Below are 12,553 nucleotides of genomic sequence, written 5' to 3'. Positions count from 1 at the left end.
ACACAGTTGATCCATGTGTTTCTTTGGGGAGTTTTTCCCTGTTGAAATGAGAAACAATTAAATTCCTCCTTTCCCTAAGCTGCTTCTCCCTGACACTCATCATTTAGCATTCTCTGAAGAAAACATTTTTGTTTCTGAGAATTCCTTGTAAATTTGGTGGTCCATATCAGGAACCAGACAAGGGAGTTGACAAAGTAATTCCCAGTGTACTCAGGATTAAAAGCATTTTAGGCATTTCTTTGATAGTCAAAACAACATTTGGAGGCAGCTGAGCAGCTGGAAAGGACTGGATTAATTAGAGAGATATTTACGGTTCATATTGTGACACTAAGCCCTCTTTTCTTTTTCTTTCATTGTCCTTGTAAATCCCAGGGAAGAAGTATTACAAATATCATCCAAGTATTTAAAGGAATATTTCAATATGCCATTTCAAATACTAATTTTAATCATGTACTTTGCCTTCTTCTTTCCCACGCAAATAGTCTTGTATAGTTGGTTCCTCAATTGTTTGCTCCCATTTACTCCAGTTCTTCTACAGCATGGAAAATGACTGAATCTTAACAGTTGCAAAAGCCAAACAGTTGTACTAAAAGAGGGAAAAGAGTAGGTGGGAAAGGAAAGGACCCTCAGAAGCCCTCATTTCCAGCAGAATCCATTTACAAGAAGTCTCCCTGTCTGGAATTATCAATTACACAAATTTCATGTCTAATTTTATAACTGGCTGATGCTCACAGGAACATGAAAATTATATTAAAAAAAAGATTCAGAGAGCTTTAGAAAGGGTTTTCCACCAAAACAGGTGGGAGGACTTTGTCCATGCTCACATACTGTTTCCTGAAGACTGACCCGGGAACAGAACGATATCTCAGAAGAGAAAGATTAAGGGATGAAAATGCTGCAAGTTTGGTTCCGTTTCCTTTTCAAGGTGGAAAAAAACCCCTATCAGCTGCCGTATGCTGATGGAAACTCAGCAGTGCCAGGTAGGACTTCACTGGGGGCAGCCCGACCTTGCCTCTGCTTGCAGGTGGGACGTGCCAGCACTGACACGAGCAGGCAGTGACGATGCCGCCTGTCAGCAGCTGGCAAGTGCCTGGGCTGGGCTGAGAGAAAGAGGCTTCTGTGCAGTCCTAGAGTAGAGAATGTCCTTCACAGTTAATTATTAATTCAAGCAGTTCATGCCCATTCGTTGTACTTCTTGCCAAGCTGCATCTGAAATCTCAGGGCGGTCTATGAGAAGCATTGAATGTGTACAGGCAGCTGCCACCTAAGCCAGGGGCTGTTACTGATAAACATAAATTTAATCATGACACAGTTCACTCATATGCTGAATGATATGCATTTTCACTTCTTTTCTAATCAGCTAAATAAAATATTTTTTCAGAAAGGAAATACAAATACAAGTAATTTTCCCCTGCAATCCACAGGTAAAACAGCCTTGAGGGGTGGGGTGTCTATAGCCTTGGTGTATTGAACAGTTTGTACCAGAATGTTCTCAGTAAATTTAGATTTGGATTTTGCATTCCTATTGGCTGAAAGAGAAGGGCAGAGAAATTGTACTCTAATAAATCATACTTTATGTGACAAGACATAAGCCATTTCTCAGTCTATAATGTAATATAAATGAACTTTAATAATTTCTGACAAAGTTTTTTTTTTTTAAAGGAAATAAGGAAGAAAGAGGTCTTCAGCCCTAATTAGAAATATGCCTCTTACAGAGAAATTTATTATAGACTAAACATTGCCTTAGAGGGTTTGTCTTTGTTTTTTTGTTTTCAAATGAAATAGCATCAACAGAATAAATTTGCAACTAAAAGCATTGAGGTTATTTATTTTCCTGTCTACACATAGGATTGAGAATACAGTTTTTCAGACTGCATTATACAATTCAAAGTGATGGTTTCAAAAAACATTTTGCAAATAAAATTCTTCCCTGTAAAAAAAAAATCTATATGCATAAATTCAGAATTATTAAAAGAAAAACCAAAAAATTTGCAGCTTGCACTCCAGGTTCTGTGGTCATTATGAATTAGATGTTTTTGTTTGCATGTGATTTAGGATGAGATTATGAAGGACAGAATTCCCATCTAAGCCTCAGTAAACACTGAATACATTACTTAGAATTTGATACAAGGCTAACATGCATATGAGTTCAACTGAAATTACTGACTTCAAATAGAAGTTGAATATAGAAATAGAGGAATAGAAATACATAATAGCATAAGAATTCAAAGACTGCAGATAGGAACCTATTCTCTTCTGAAAAAAAAAAGATATTTTTGGGGTTTTTTTTCTCTATTTTTAAGGACTAAGACCTAAAAAAAAATGTTTGTGAAAACCTCAAAATAATTAGAAGTTCATACTTCCCTAACCATGCAAGTACGAGATGGAAAAGTCATGTTCTTATTCCTCTGTTAAAGACAACCTATTCTTATAGCACATTCAATTCTGCATATTAAATTCTATCCTGTGCAATGCCAAAGATTTGACAATGTAACTGTGCTTCCTGGAGATATGACAGAGCAGATTTTAGCCTTTTCTTTGAGACTAATCAGGATTCTGAATCAAGTCACTTTCTAAGTAGAGACTGGGGTATTTTCTATTTACCAGCATGCTCATTCCCTACTCGTAAGATGACTTTTTTCCTTGTTTTTTTTTTTCAAATTAAAGGGTGAAATTTTTTTTTTTTTCAAAAATGCTTTAGAAAAAGACCTTCTAAGTGAAATTTAGTAGTTCTTACTCTGGGATGAGTCTTCTCTAGCAGAGCTCCTCCATCTCTTGTGCTGATGTTCTCTCTAAAAAGCACCCCCTCCTTACAACATCTGCATCAATCTTTAATACTCGACACTGAAGTTGCACAAGGTTTCTACTTGCCTGGGTGAAATGTACCAGTTCACCTACTGCACTCTAACTTCTCATTTCACAGCCCTTTCCTCTGTTATGCTTCTTGCATATATGAGTACATACTTCTTCCTATCCAAATGGACTGTAACTTTTTTTTTTTAAGTTTTTTATTTCCTTCTTAACCTGTCATCTGCTTAGGCTGCTGCATGCAGTCAGCTTGTGCCACCATCTGCTTGTTTCAGCTGTTCCCTTATTGTCTTGCCCCCTAAAGAGATTCCTATTCTGTGCTTTCCCTCTTGAAGCCCAGCTGTAAACTCTCCTTTTTGTCCATTTTTTCCACCTGTGCATTGGCAAATCTTTCCATCCACTAATAGACAAATCCTCAGTACCAGCTTATGAGGTGGCTAAAGCAGCATTTAGAAACTAAGATTTCTATCAAGTTTTAGAGCCAGTAAATAATAGTTAACTCTTCTAAAATATTATTCAGTTATGCTACCTTAGTTACATTGTGTATTCTCTTAACTAGACAATTCTGCAGTTTCTTCCCAGAAAGCTGCATTTTAAAATCAATGTTGTAAAGTTAACCTTTGGAAAACTCTAGACTCAATGATACAAATGTCAAAATTGTGTCAGAATGACCAACTTTACATAAAACATCTCTTAATCTTCTTTTTTCTTTTTTTCTTACATCCTTTTTGGATTCTCTATATGCAGGAAACAGTTCTTAAATATTCTTCACTCTTTGTGTTTTTAAATGAAGGGAGAGTGTGAGCCTCTCTTATGTGGCTTGTACAGTATAACAACTTAAATCTTCTCCATCTCTGTTCTCTGTAAATGACTCATCACAGTCAGTTTTTACTTACTTATTGCACTTCCCCCAAGAAACACCAGGAGCATAGAAAAATTATTTGTAACTATAAACATATAAGGTCATGTAGATAAAACTTATAATGTGAGACATAATTACTGAATATCTTGTAGCAGGTTATGAAAATTTCTTTTTCTAGAAGATGCCAAGAACAGTTAATTTATTGTTGAATTTTAAGGCAGAATTATCTGTAAATCTAGGAGAGAGAAAATACTTTGAGTGGAAGATCAAGAAGTGATTTTTATTAAATCCTTTTATTAAAAGAAAAGAAGGTTTCATAGCAATAAAAAAAGGGATAACAGACACACTCCAACACACACAGAGAATTAGTTAGCTGAGTGAGTTATGTAGAAAGACAATCTAAAGAATGGAGGATTAAAAGAAAAATGGCAATTCAAGAAGAAAACAGTAAGTATACAAGAAGAAACAGTTTAATGTAATGTAGGATTAAAAAGTCTTAGAAAATCAAGCACAGGTACTGAGACTGAAGACAAACTGTTAAAAAAACCCCAACAAAACATACAATCAAAAAAACACAAACATCTAAAGAAAAAAAAGATTCAGAATAAAGCAAAAACCAAATAGGGTTCAACGACATAACACAGTTCCAAAACTGTAAGTTATGGTCTTTGATATATTTACCCAATTATTGCATTAGAAAAAAAAAAAGTGTTTTGTTCTCTTGATACCACTTAGGTTTCTCTCATTGTTCAAGAGCAACAATGTGCCTTTATACACAAAAGGTGTGTAAAGAATAAACAATGAATATAATCTCAGATAAACATTTGATGAATCTGAAAGAAATTAGCTTGTTTAGTTGAAAAGACCAAAGCTGTACAGCAAACTTGGAGGAGAGTTTCAACATAGAAATTGTTTCCTAAAATGGAAGGGATATCGTTATGATAAGAATTAGTTATCTTATTAAAGAATGTAAAAGGAAAAAGAAAGAAAGAAAGAAAGAAAGAAAGAAAGAAAGAAAGAAAGAAAGAAAGAAAGAAAGAAAGAAAGAAAGAAAGAAAGAAAGAGAAAGAAAGAAAGAAAGAAAGAAAGAAAGAAAGAAAGAAAGAAAGAAAGAAAGAAAGAAAGAAAGAAAGAAAGAAAGAAAGAAAGAAAGAAAAAAAAAAGAAAAAGAAACCCTAAACCCTCTAAGCTTACTTTGTCTTAAGGAAATCTAGGAAAGCTTTCTAAATGGGTAGCTGTTGAAAGAGAAGAATGTAAATACCTAAGGAAACTGTGGAACTGAATACTTTAAAGAAGAGGTTACATAAACATCATTAGGCATGGCCTAGGTATTAAGAAGCTTGTTGCGGAAAGTCCCAGACCTCCAATTCTTGAATTACAGAAGAACATAATCAAATCACAAGCCATTTCACAGCAATTGCAAATTCACAGGAATGAATGCACAGTTAATACACGGAGAGGCTGAGACAGGATAGACCCTCTGATGTCTAGTCTCAGCCAGCTATGCCATATGTAGCATTTTGTTTATATAAATAAGCAAACTGCAGTCTGACTCTCTTGCATTTGTCCCAAAACAAACATAATGTGCTTTCTATATTAACTGATATTTTATCCGTTTTGCCTTGATTAATCATTTTATGCCATCTGCATCAACCTCAATGTGATGCGCTGAATCAATTGCTATTACTACAGTGTTTGGAATTGAAGATCAACAAAAATAGAAGTATCAAATAGCCTCCTCCATGCCAAATTTGAAGGAAACAAGCTGCCAGTTGGGTTTTATGTAATAGATACACATGACTTTAATAAAACAGATAAGGTTACTTTTCAACAAAACTATATTAAAACTTTCATTAGTCCTCTGCAGTTCTCAACACCTCCACGTGGATTTTTATCTTGCACAGGAGATAAAAATGCCACGTGGCAACCCAGGATCATGCTCAAAATGAAACAGCAGCGTAAAGAGAAACTCACATCAACAAAGAGATGTGTGTGCAGGCACACGCATGAAAAGGTTCTGCAAGCAGATATTCCTAAAAGAACCCCCCTCAGCCCCACTGCACTTTCTGCTGCATCTCTAATTCTACAGCAACCTCACCCAGCTCTTCACATACAGAAGAGCACAGGGGATACAACGACTAAATGGAAAAGTGAAAAAAGTGGAAAAAATATAATGGATATTACTTCCTTCTGGTAGTCTCCAAGAAAGATGTGGTGATGTTTGGTGATGTCTGAAGATAAAGGGGTCAGTGTAAGATGGTGTAGGAAAGATGGGCAGACTGTTGCACTCCATGAGCATTTCCAGGGCATGGACACATGGTAGCCTAGCAGGTTAGCTGAGAAGATGACTTGAAAGAACAGGGCATAGATATTTTTGAAAATGAGTATACTAAAAAACTCTGAACTCAGATTCCTAGTGGGGAAACACCTTCACAACCATCAGGTAATTGTGGTTCAAAATCTAAGTTTATGGGGAAAAAAATGTGCACCTAATATCGTACTGAAAATAAAAAAAACCTCACCAACCTCTCTCCCCGACTGTTATTGTATGGATTTATAGACTCTAGACTTACATAGCTTAGTATTGTGCAGCTTGAATATTACTGAAGCATATTTAGGTAATGAGTGTCAAAGGAGGGAGACTGCTGATATGGTATATTTAAATTCATTATTGTAGTGAAATTAGGAATCCAGAAACTGGGACAGTAGGTATATTGCAAGCCCTTAATTAATAAGTGGAACTAAGAGGTAGAAAAAAGAGGTAATTTGCCTTTAGAATAAGATGCTTCTTCTGTGAATACTCTAATAACAGTTTCCACTTTTTACTTTGAAAGAAGAAGTAATGGATTATGGAATTTTTAAATACTGACCCAAGTTTCACCCAGAATATTTTAGGTTTACCATTTGTGCATATCATGGAACATACAATAAACTATAATTAACAGCTGGAATGTGACACATTCTTAAGGCAGAAGTGATTAAGAAAAGGGCCAGGGAGCCAGTTTAACCAGCTTGCTGAAGCTTTGTTCAACCGTTAATTTAATTACTTTGTGTTATATCCTGTGTGACAAGTCTACCACGCACTCAGAAACACAAAATCTGTTGGGATGCAATCTGACAGCTGTTCAACTGTATTCAAAGCTGACACTAGTGTTGTGAAATATGCTGTTTCAATTTTAAGATCTCTAAGTGACCATATAATGTTACATTTGGTCAGTCTGACCCCTGATGACACAAACTGGAAAAGTCAGAGGCTTTTTCGATGGTCCTTTGAATTCAGGACCAACACTCACCTAGAAGTATACATACATCACTGCCTAAATTCACATAGTTTTCATTTTAGTTTTATTGACTTGCAGTTATGCAGTTTCAATGGATTGAAAGCAAAAAGAAAATGGTTACCTCCACTGGTAATGACAGCAGGAGGCTTGTTTGTTTTTTTTTTTTAAAGAAAGTTTTACAATTTCTTTCTCATAAATATTTCATTTTATCACTCTATTGACATACTGAACGTGCCTCATTTGAAAGAAGTCAGTAGCAGCTGTAAGCTTCCCAGTGGAGTTCCAGCAAGCTGGAGCCTTCTCCCACAGGATCTCTTCTGCTTGAGCAATTCTATGCCCATCAAATACAGGTATTCATAATGGAACTGAGTTGTTGGAAAACTTCTCTTCACATAATTTCATCTTAAATGATACTGTCACAAAAATCTACAAAAAAATGAGGTTGTACTAATCATGGTAGATAATCCTGTGAGAGTGAGACATAAAACTCAATTTATAGTTTTGCTCCTACCTGAGGGGTCAAACTAATACTGCCTCTGTGTGTCAGGCCAGTTCATCCAACGCACACAAACCCCTTCCATTCTACAAAACTTCAAACAACTAAAAGTACATGAGGTATGTTTAAGGTCTTTTCCTACTCACATAAGTTGAGCAATTTTTCCAAATACAGATTTCAAGGGAAAAATTTGACCCAAAGATCTGTGGTTTTCTATTTTCAACCTGAATTCGAAATTCTCACAATAAACACCTACGGGGTATACATTTCAATTAAATTTATATTGCTATCTTCACTGAAGCCGTCCGTAGGAGGAGTGCAAATAAAATTAAATTTAGCACCCTCATTCCTGAAATTTAGAGCATGTGTGATATTTTACACATTTAATGTGAGTGTCCCAAATGTCACCATAAAGGTAAACATGCTAGTTTTTAATATCAGACTCAGCATGTAGTTGCAGTATGCGACAATAAAACCTGGCTTTATAAAGGGAAAAAGGCATGTAAAGGTGAAACACAACTGTGATTTTCCTCTTCAAACAGATAAAATGTTCCTCCTCAAATCTGTGTTACTTAAGTTTAATAATAACTCTCCTATTTGCACTGTAAATTTTTATACAGACAGAAAACTATTTTAACTATATCTGTATGCTTATTCAAACAGATTAAAACTTCAAATTTAAAAAGGACTACTTTTCAGCCTCTAGATTCTAGGCTGCTTTTTCAGTAGTTTTCAAGTGTTTATTGCATTATTTCACATAACTTGAAGGTTGCACCAATGACACTGCAAACAAGTGTATTAAATTATGCGCCAAAACTGAAGTTTCTTTCCTGGCATGGATTTACAAATTAGGTGACATGAAAAAGAAAATACCTATAGAGCTGAAGAAATTTTACATGAGGAAGATGGAAACAAGGATTAATAGATTTGAATAAGTGGTACAAGAAGAAAAAAGCACTTTTAAAACTCAGAGGTGCCTAAGTGACTGACTGTGACATAAGACAATAAAGATTCATCTTTTATATACTTTATGCAAAACACAATGATAAGTGGTCAAATAAATGCAGAGCAGGCAAGAAGATACATATGCTGATATAAATTTATATCATGAACTGCTTCTACCGTAAAACACAGAAAACTTTTTAACACCTTGTATTGAATAGTCCCTCTAAAAATGATAAATATCAACACAGTCAAAAATTCACTGGATATTTACAAACTAAATTATAAATTAACTGCAATAAAGACAATAGAAACTACACCCACAATTCGTTAAAGTCTTACCATTTAATATAAGAAAGCAGCCTACTCTGCAATCTAAGAAGGTAACACAATATTTGTGATTATGACTTAGCAAGATTAAAAGTGTATGCATATTTTCCATGTTGGAATGTGTCCACCAATTATGCTGTTCTCTACTGATAATGAACTAACATTAAGTTACATACTGAGGCGACAACAAAAGAGCTCACATGTCATCATTCTGGAATCAAGTGCAGCCTTACTAAGGAGAGCATTATCACAAGCATGTTTTGTATAAATCTTATTTTTTAAAATATTAGAATGTTATGAAAGATGTTGTAAGATTTCGTTGTGACTCCTCAAATAGAATTTGCTGGTCCAGTCTCGTTAGATGTTCTCAAACCATAAATTTCCCTTCAACACTATAATAATTGTTACTGAGTGAAAGTGATAAGGGGAAAGCAAATGGTTCTTCAAATTACACCTGCGTAAACTTGATGCTGCAATTCCAATGTCACCTTGGAGAAAACCAGTTAGGACTGATATCTAGCAATCCAGTGCTTCCTTAGACACGTGACAAAATGTAAGTTTTTCTAAGATTTGAACTTGTAGATGCATAGATCATAAACAAGTGTAGAAAATGTGCCTTGCATTGCATTACCAACACATTAAATTATATACATTAATACACTGACACACAGTGACCATTATTACCATTATACATTTGCTGTATACAATTTTGCCCCCAAATCCTCCTTCAAAAGAGGTAACAACAAAGTGACTGTGTATTGTATTTTATATATTACAGTATACATAAAACCACCTCAACCCTTGGCAGTGAAAATTTACAGCATTAAATTATGCTGTAAAATCACCATTTAAAATTAGTAAATCCTACATTTCGTTTATTATACTTCACAGGATAATCAACCATCAGGCATGATGTGATTAGGATCACAAATCTCAACACTCCAAATCTGTTTTGTTGTTGGGACTGAATATTTTACTACACTTTCCTCCTAACACAGCAAATTAAATTAAAAAATAACGAGAAATGAATCATACATATTCCCCCTTTTGTATGTAATTCCTATAGCTGATGGTTGTTGAAACGTGATTTAAGTTACCAGATCCAAATTTGAAGAGGAATCTCTGCATATATTTTCAGAGTACAGCCATATGTGTCACAAAAGGATACAACTTGCATTTTCTCTTCTAATTGCCAGTTTAAAAAGTACTCTCAACTCAGACACAAGGATTAACTAAACCCCATCATATCATTCTATGTGAAGCACTACTGTAGAGTAGCCACAAAATGGTTTTTCAAGGTCAGTGACTGAATCACTGGTCAAGACACAAACTGAGCACTGCATTTCCAGCTCTACTTTTGAAAGGATTAATTCAAACATATAAGGATTTCCAACTAAATATTTTCATTGCTTCATGCATATACATCCATGGCAACTGTTAAAGTGCCCTCATGAATCATATTGTAACTTTTAGCTGCTTTTTTGGAAATACATCAAAAAACAACTCACAAAACCCCACAGATGTAGGCACATCCCCAGGCACTAGAAAAGGTAAATGCTCAGTTGCAGTGTGAACCCAGCTCATATTCTATTTCTATTTAGAATGTGAATAATCTTCTAATAATATATATATAGTTTGCACTGAAATTTAGTAAGAAACAACTTTAAAGCTGCTATGTTTCATGCACACACTCCTGCAATTTTAAATCTTTAAGTTTGCAAAACCCAGACCAGAAATTTGATTAGATTCAAAAATTAAATCCAAAACCAGCACAGCTAATAATCCAATTTAATCTAAACAACAGAACTCATCTAGGGATTCTCACGTCAAACCCATAATTCAGCTTGAACCAGAGATCAAATTTCATCAGCAGAAAGCCATCCCACTTCTTGCTTAAACATTCAAGGGTATAATTATCCGCATTGGGAAAAATGTGGGTTTGTTCTAACCCAAATCTATTCAAATTCAGATTCTAACCTTGAGTTCTCATTTTGCCTTTGCCTGGCAAACAATAAAAGCACATAGAAGATATTTGCTGTGAGGAGACAGAGATAAACATATATATCCTATAATTTAACTGCCGATGTTTCTGCTGGATAATTCAGAAATTACACTAATGCAAGAAAAGTGTTACTAGAAAGTTGAGTTCTTTATGGATTACAGTATACTTCTGCATCACTTGAGACCAATGCGTCACAAAGTGTAAAGCATTAAGTATATTTTATGATTTTTCAAATAAATAAAATAGGGTGAAAAAGCTTTAAGTGTCCTAAGGATCAATACTATTAAGGTTGGGGGGTTTTTTTAAAATACTTTATACATACACCAAATCCTCTTTCACTTCCATATTTAAATATTACTCTTTATGCTGTTGCATTTAGTACAGTAAATTTTTTCTTATATCACTTACTTTTTTGTCTTCATTATATTTGTGGAAAATTTCTTGTGCTCTTTCTTCACCACCATCTGTAAACAGCATAATAATCTTATTGCAGTTAGCTCTGGAGACACTGTGCTGTAGGAGATACAAACAGAAGAGTTTTTATGCTTCAGGATATAAAGAATAACAATTGTTACGTCTGATGGCTTTTATAGCTACACACTTACTACTTTCATATGGTAATTCCAAAACATAAAAAAATGTTTTAGAATTTCCTTTAATACCCCTTTCTGAACGAAAAATAAAATAAACCAAACACTGGTTTTCTGTTCCATGGCACTTAAATATGAGTCGATTCAGATCTGACCCAACAGAGTGGAATAAGGATTCGGTAGTTCCCTTCACCTCCACAGACACGAGGAGAGCTCTTTAGCTCATACTCATCCCATCAACCCCAGTGCACCTTGACAGATGGTCTGCATGAGACTTGAACACTGAGGATCTCTAAATATTCTTACTCTTCTCTCATCCTTACTTTTTTTTTCCCTTATCATTACTTTCCTTGTGGACATTGGGGAACAATGGACCTGTAATGAATTACTGAATATGCTTATGTTTCTTTCCTACTGGACTCCTACTCACAAAAACTTTCCAGCTCACTGACTGCTTGAATAAAAACTCTGTTAATTTAAGTGTCCTATAGGATATTGACCTTGTTTGGGTTTAAATATTTTTGTTATATTTCCTTAAAATAAGCTTCATCTTCCAAATCTTTACTTCTTTCATGTTGTTTTTTAAACTACTAAAAACCAGCAGATAGCTGATCTTTAGAAAAGTACCTTAGAATAAAGTCTACATAATATATTGTAGCCAAGATATGACCACCTAGATTATTAAAATCTATCCATCACCTACTATTCCAATTATGTTGCCTCTCAGAGCTGAAAAACAGAGCATGTTCCATTATTTCTGGTGAGCAAGCCTGAAATAGAATTAAGAAGCAGCCCCTCTGACTACTAATTCATCAAAGTTACTAGTAAAGCCCCTGAGAAAAGCTGTGTGTTTTGCAAAGAAATAAAAACATTGTACCACAGCCAGATCAATAGAGGTGAGCACCAATTTTGGCTCCTCTTTCTTTAGTCTCTAGAAGTTAAGAATCTAGTCCACGAAAATTGCTTTTTACTTTTGCAGCCATTCCCTGCTGTTCGTGTTGCATACAAATGGTCCCAGACAGACACACCTTGATACTTCTGAGTAGTTGGATGTGACAGAATAAAACCCTTAGAGATCCAGTGAAACAAATTTAACTTCTCCTTCCACAAGCCTGAATTTTGCTATATGAATTTACACTAGAGTCAGGAAGATAAATAGGAGTTGTCCTTACAAAGTCCCCAGTTCCCCCCTGCTCTACTCTTTGTGGCTGCAGAGTGATTGTCACCAGGCTGGTCAGGTGT

At 35.0% G+C, this 12,553-nt stretch overlaps 1 protein-coding gene across 5 annotated transcripts in view; it reads right to left on the bottom strand.

Annotated features, from left to right (window-relative positions):
• CACNA2D1 (calcium voltage-gated channel auxiliary subunit alpha2delta 1) overlaps positions 1-12,553 on the bottom strand; it is a 373,282-nt gene that overhangs the window by 65,873 nt on the left and 294,856 nt on the right. For all 5 annotated transcript variants that reach the window (XM_066182787.1, XM_066182788.1, XM_066182784.1 and 2 more), the window contains exon 12: positions 11,130-11,234. In XM_066182787.1, the coding sequence (XP_066038884.1) occupies positions 11,130-11,234 (105 nt within the window). The remainder of the gene's footprint in view (positions 1-11,129; positions 11,235-12,553) is intronic.

This window comes from Chamaea fasciata, unplaced genomic scaffold (genome assembly GCF_029207755.1).
Source record: "Chamaea fasciata isolate MVZ Bird 193981 ecotype frontalis unplaced genomic scaffold, bChaFas1.0.hap1 SCAF_5, whole genome shotgun sequence".
Lineage (NCBI taxonomy): Eukaryota > Metazoa > Chordata > Aves > Passeriformes > Sylviidae > Chamaea > Chamaea fasciata.
The sequence above is the reverse complement of the archived record's forward strand: the minus strand, read 5'-3'. Positions and strand labels throughout refer to the sequence as shown.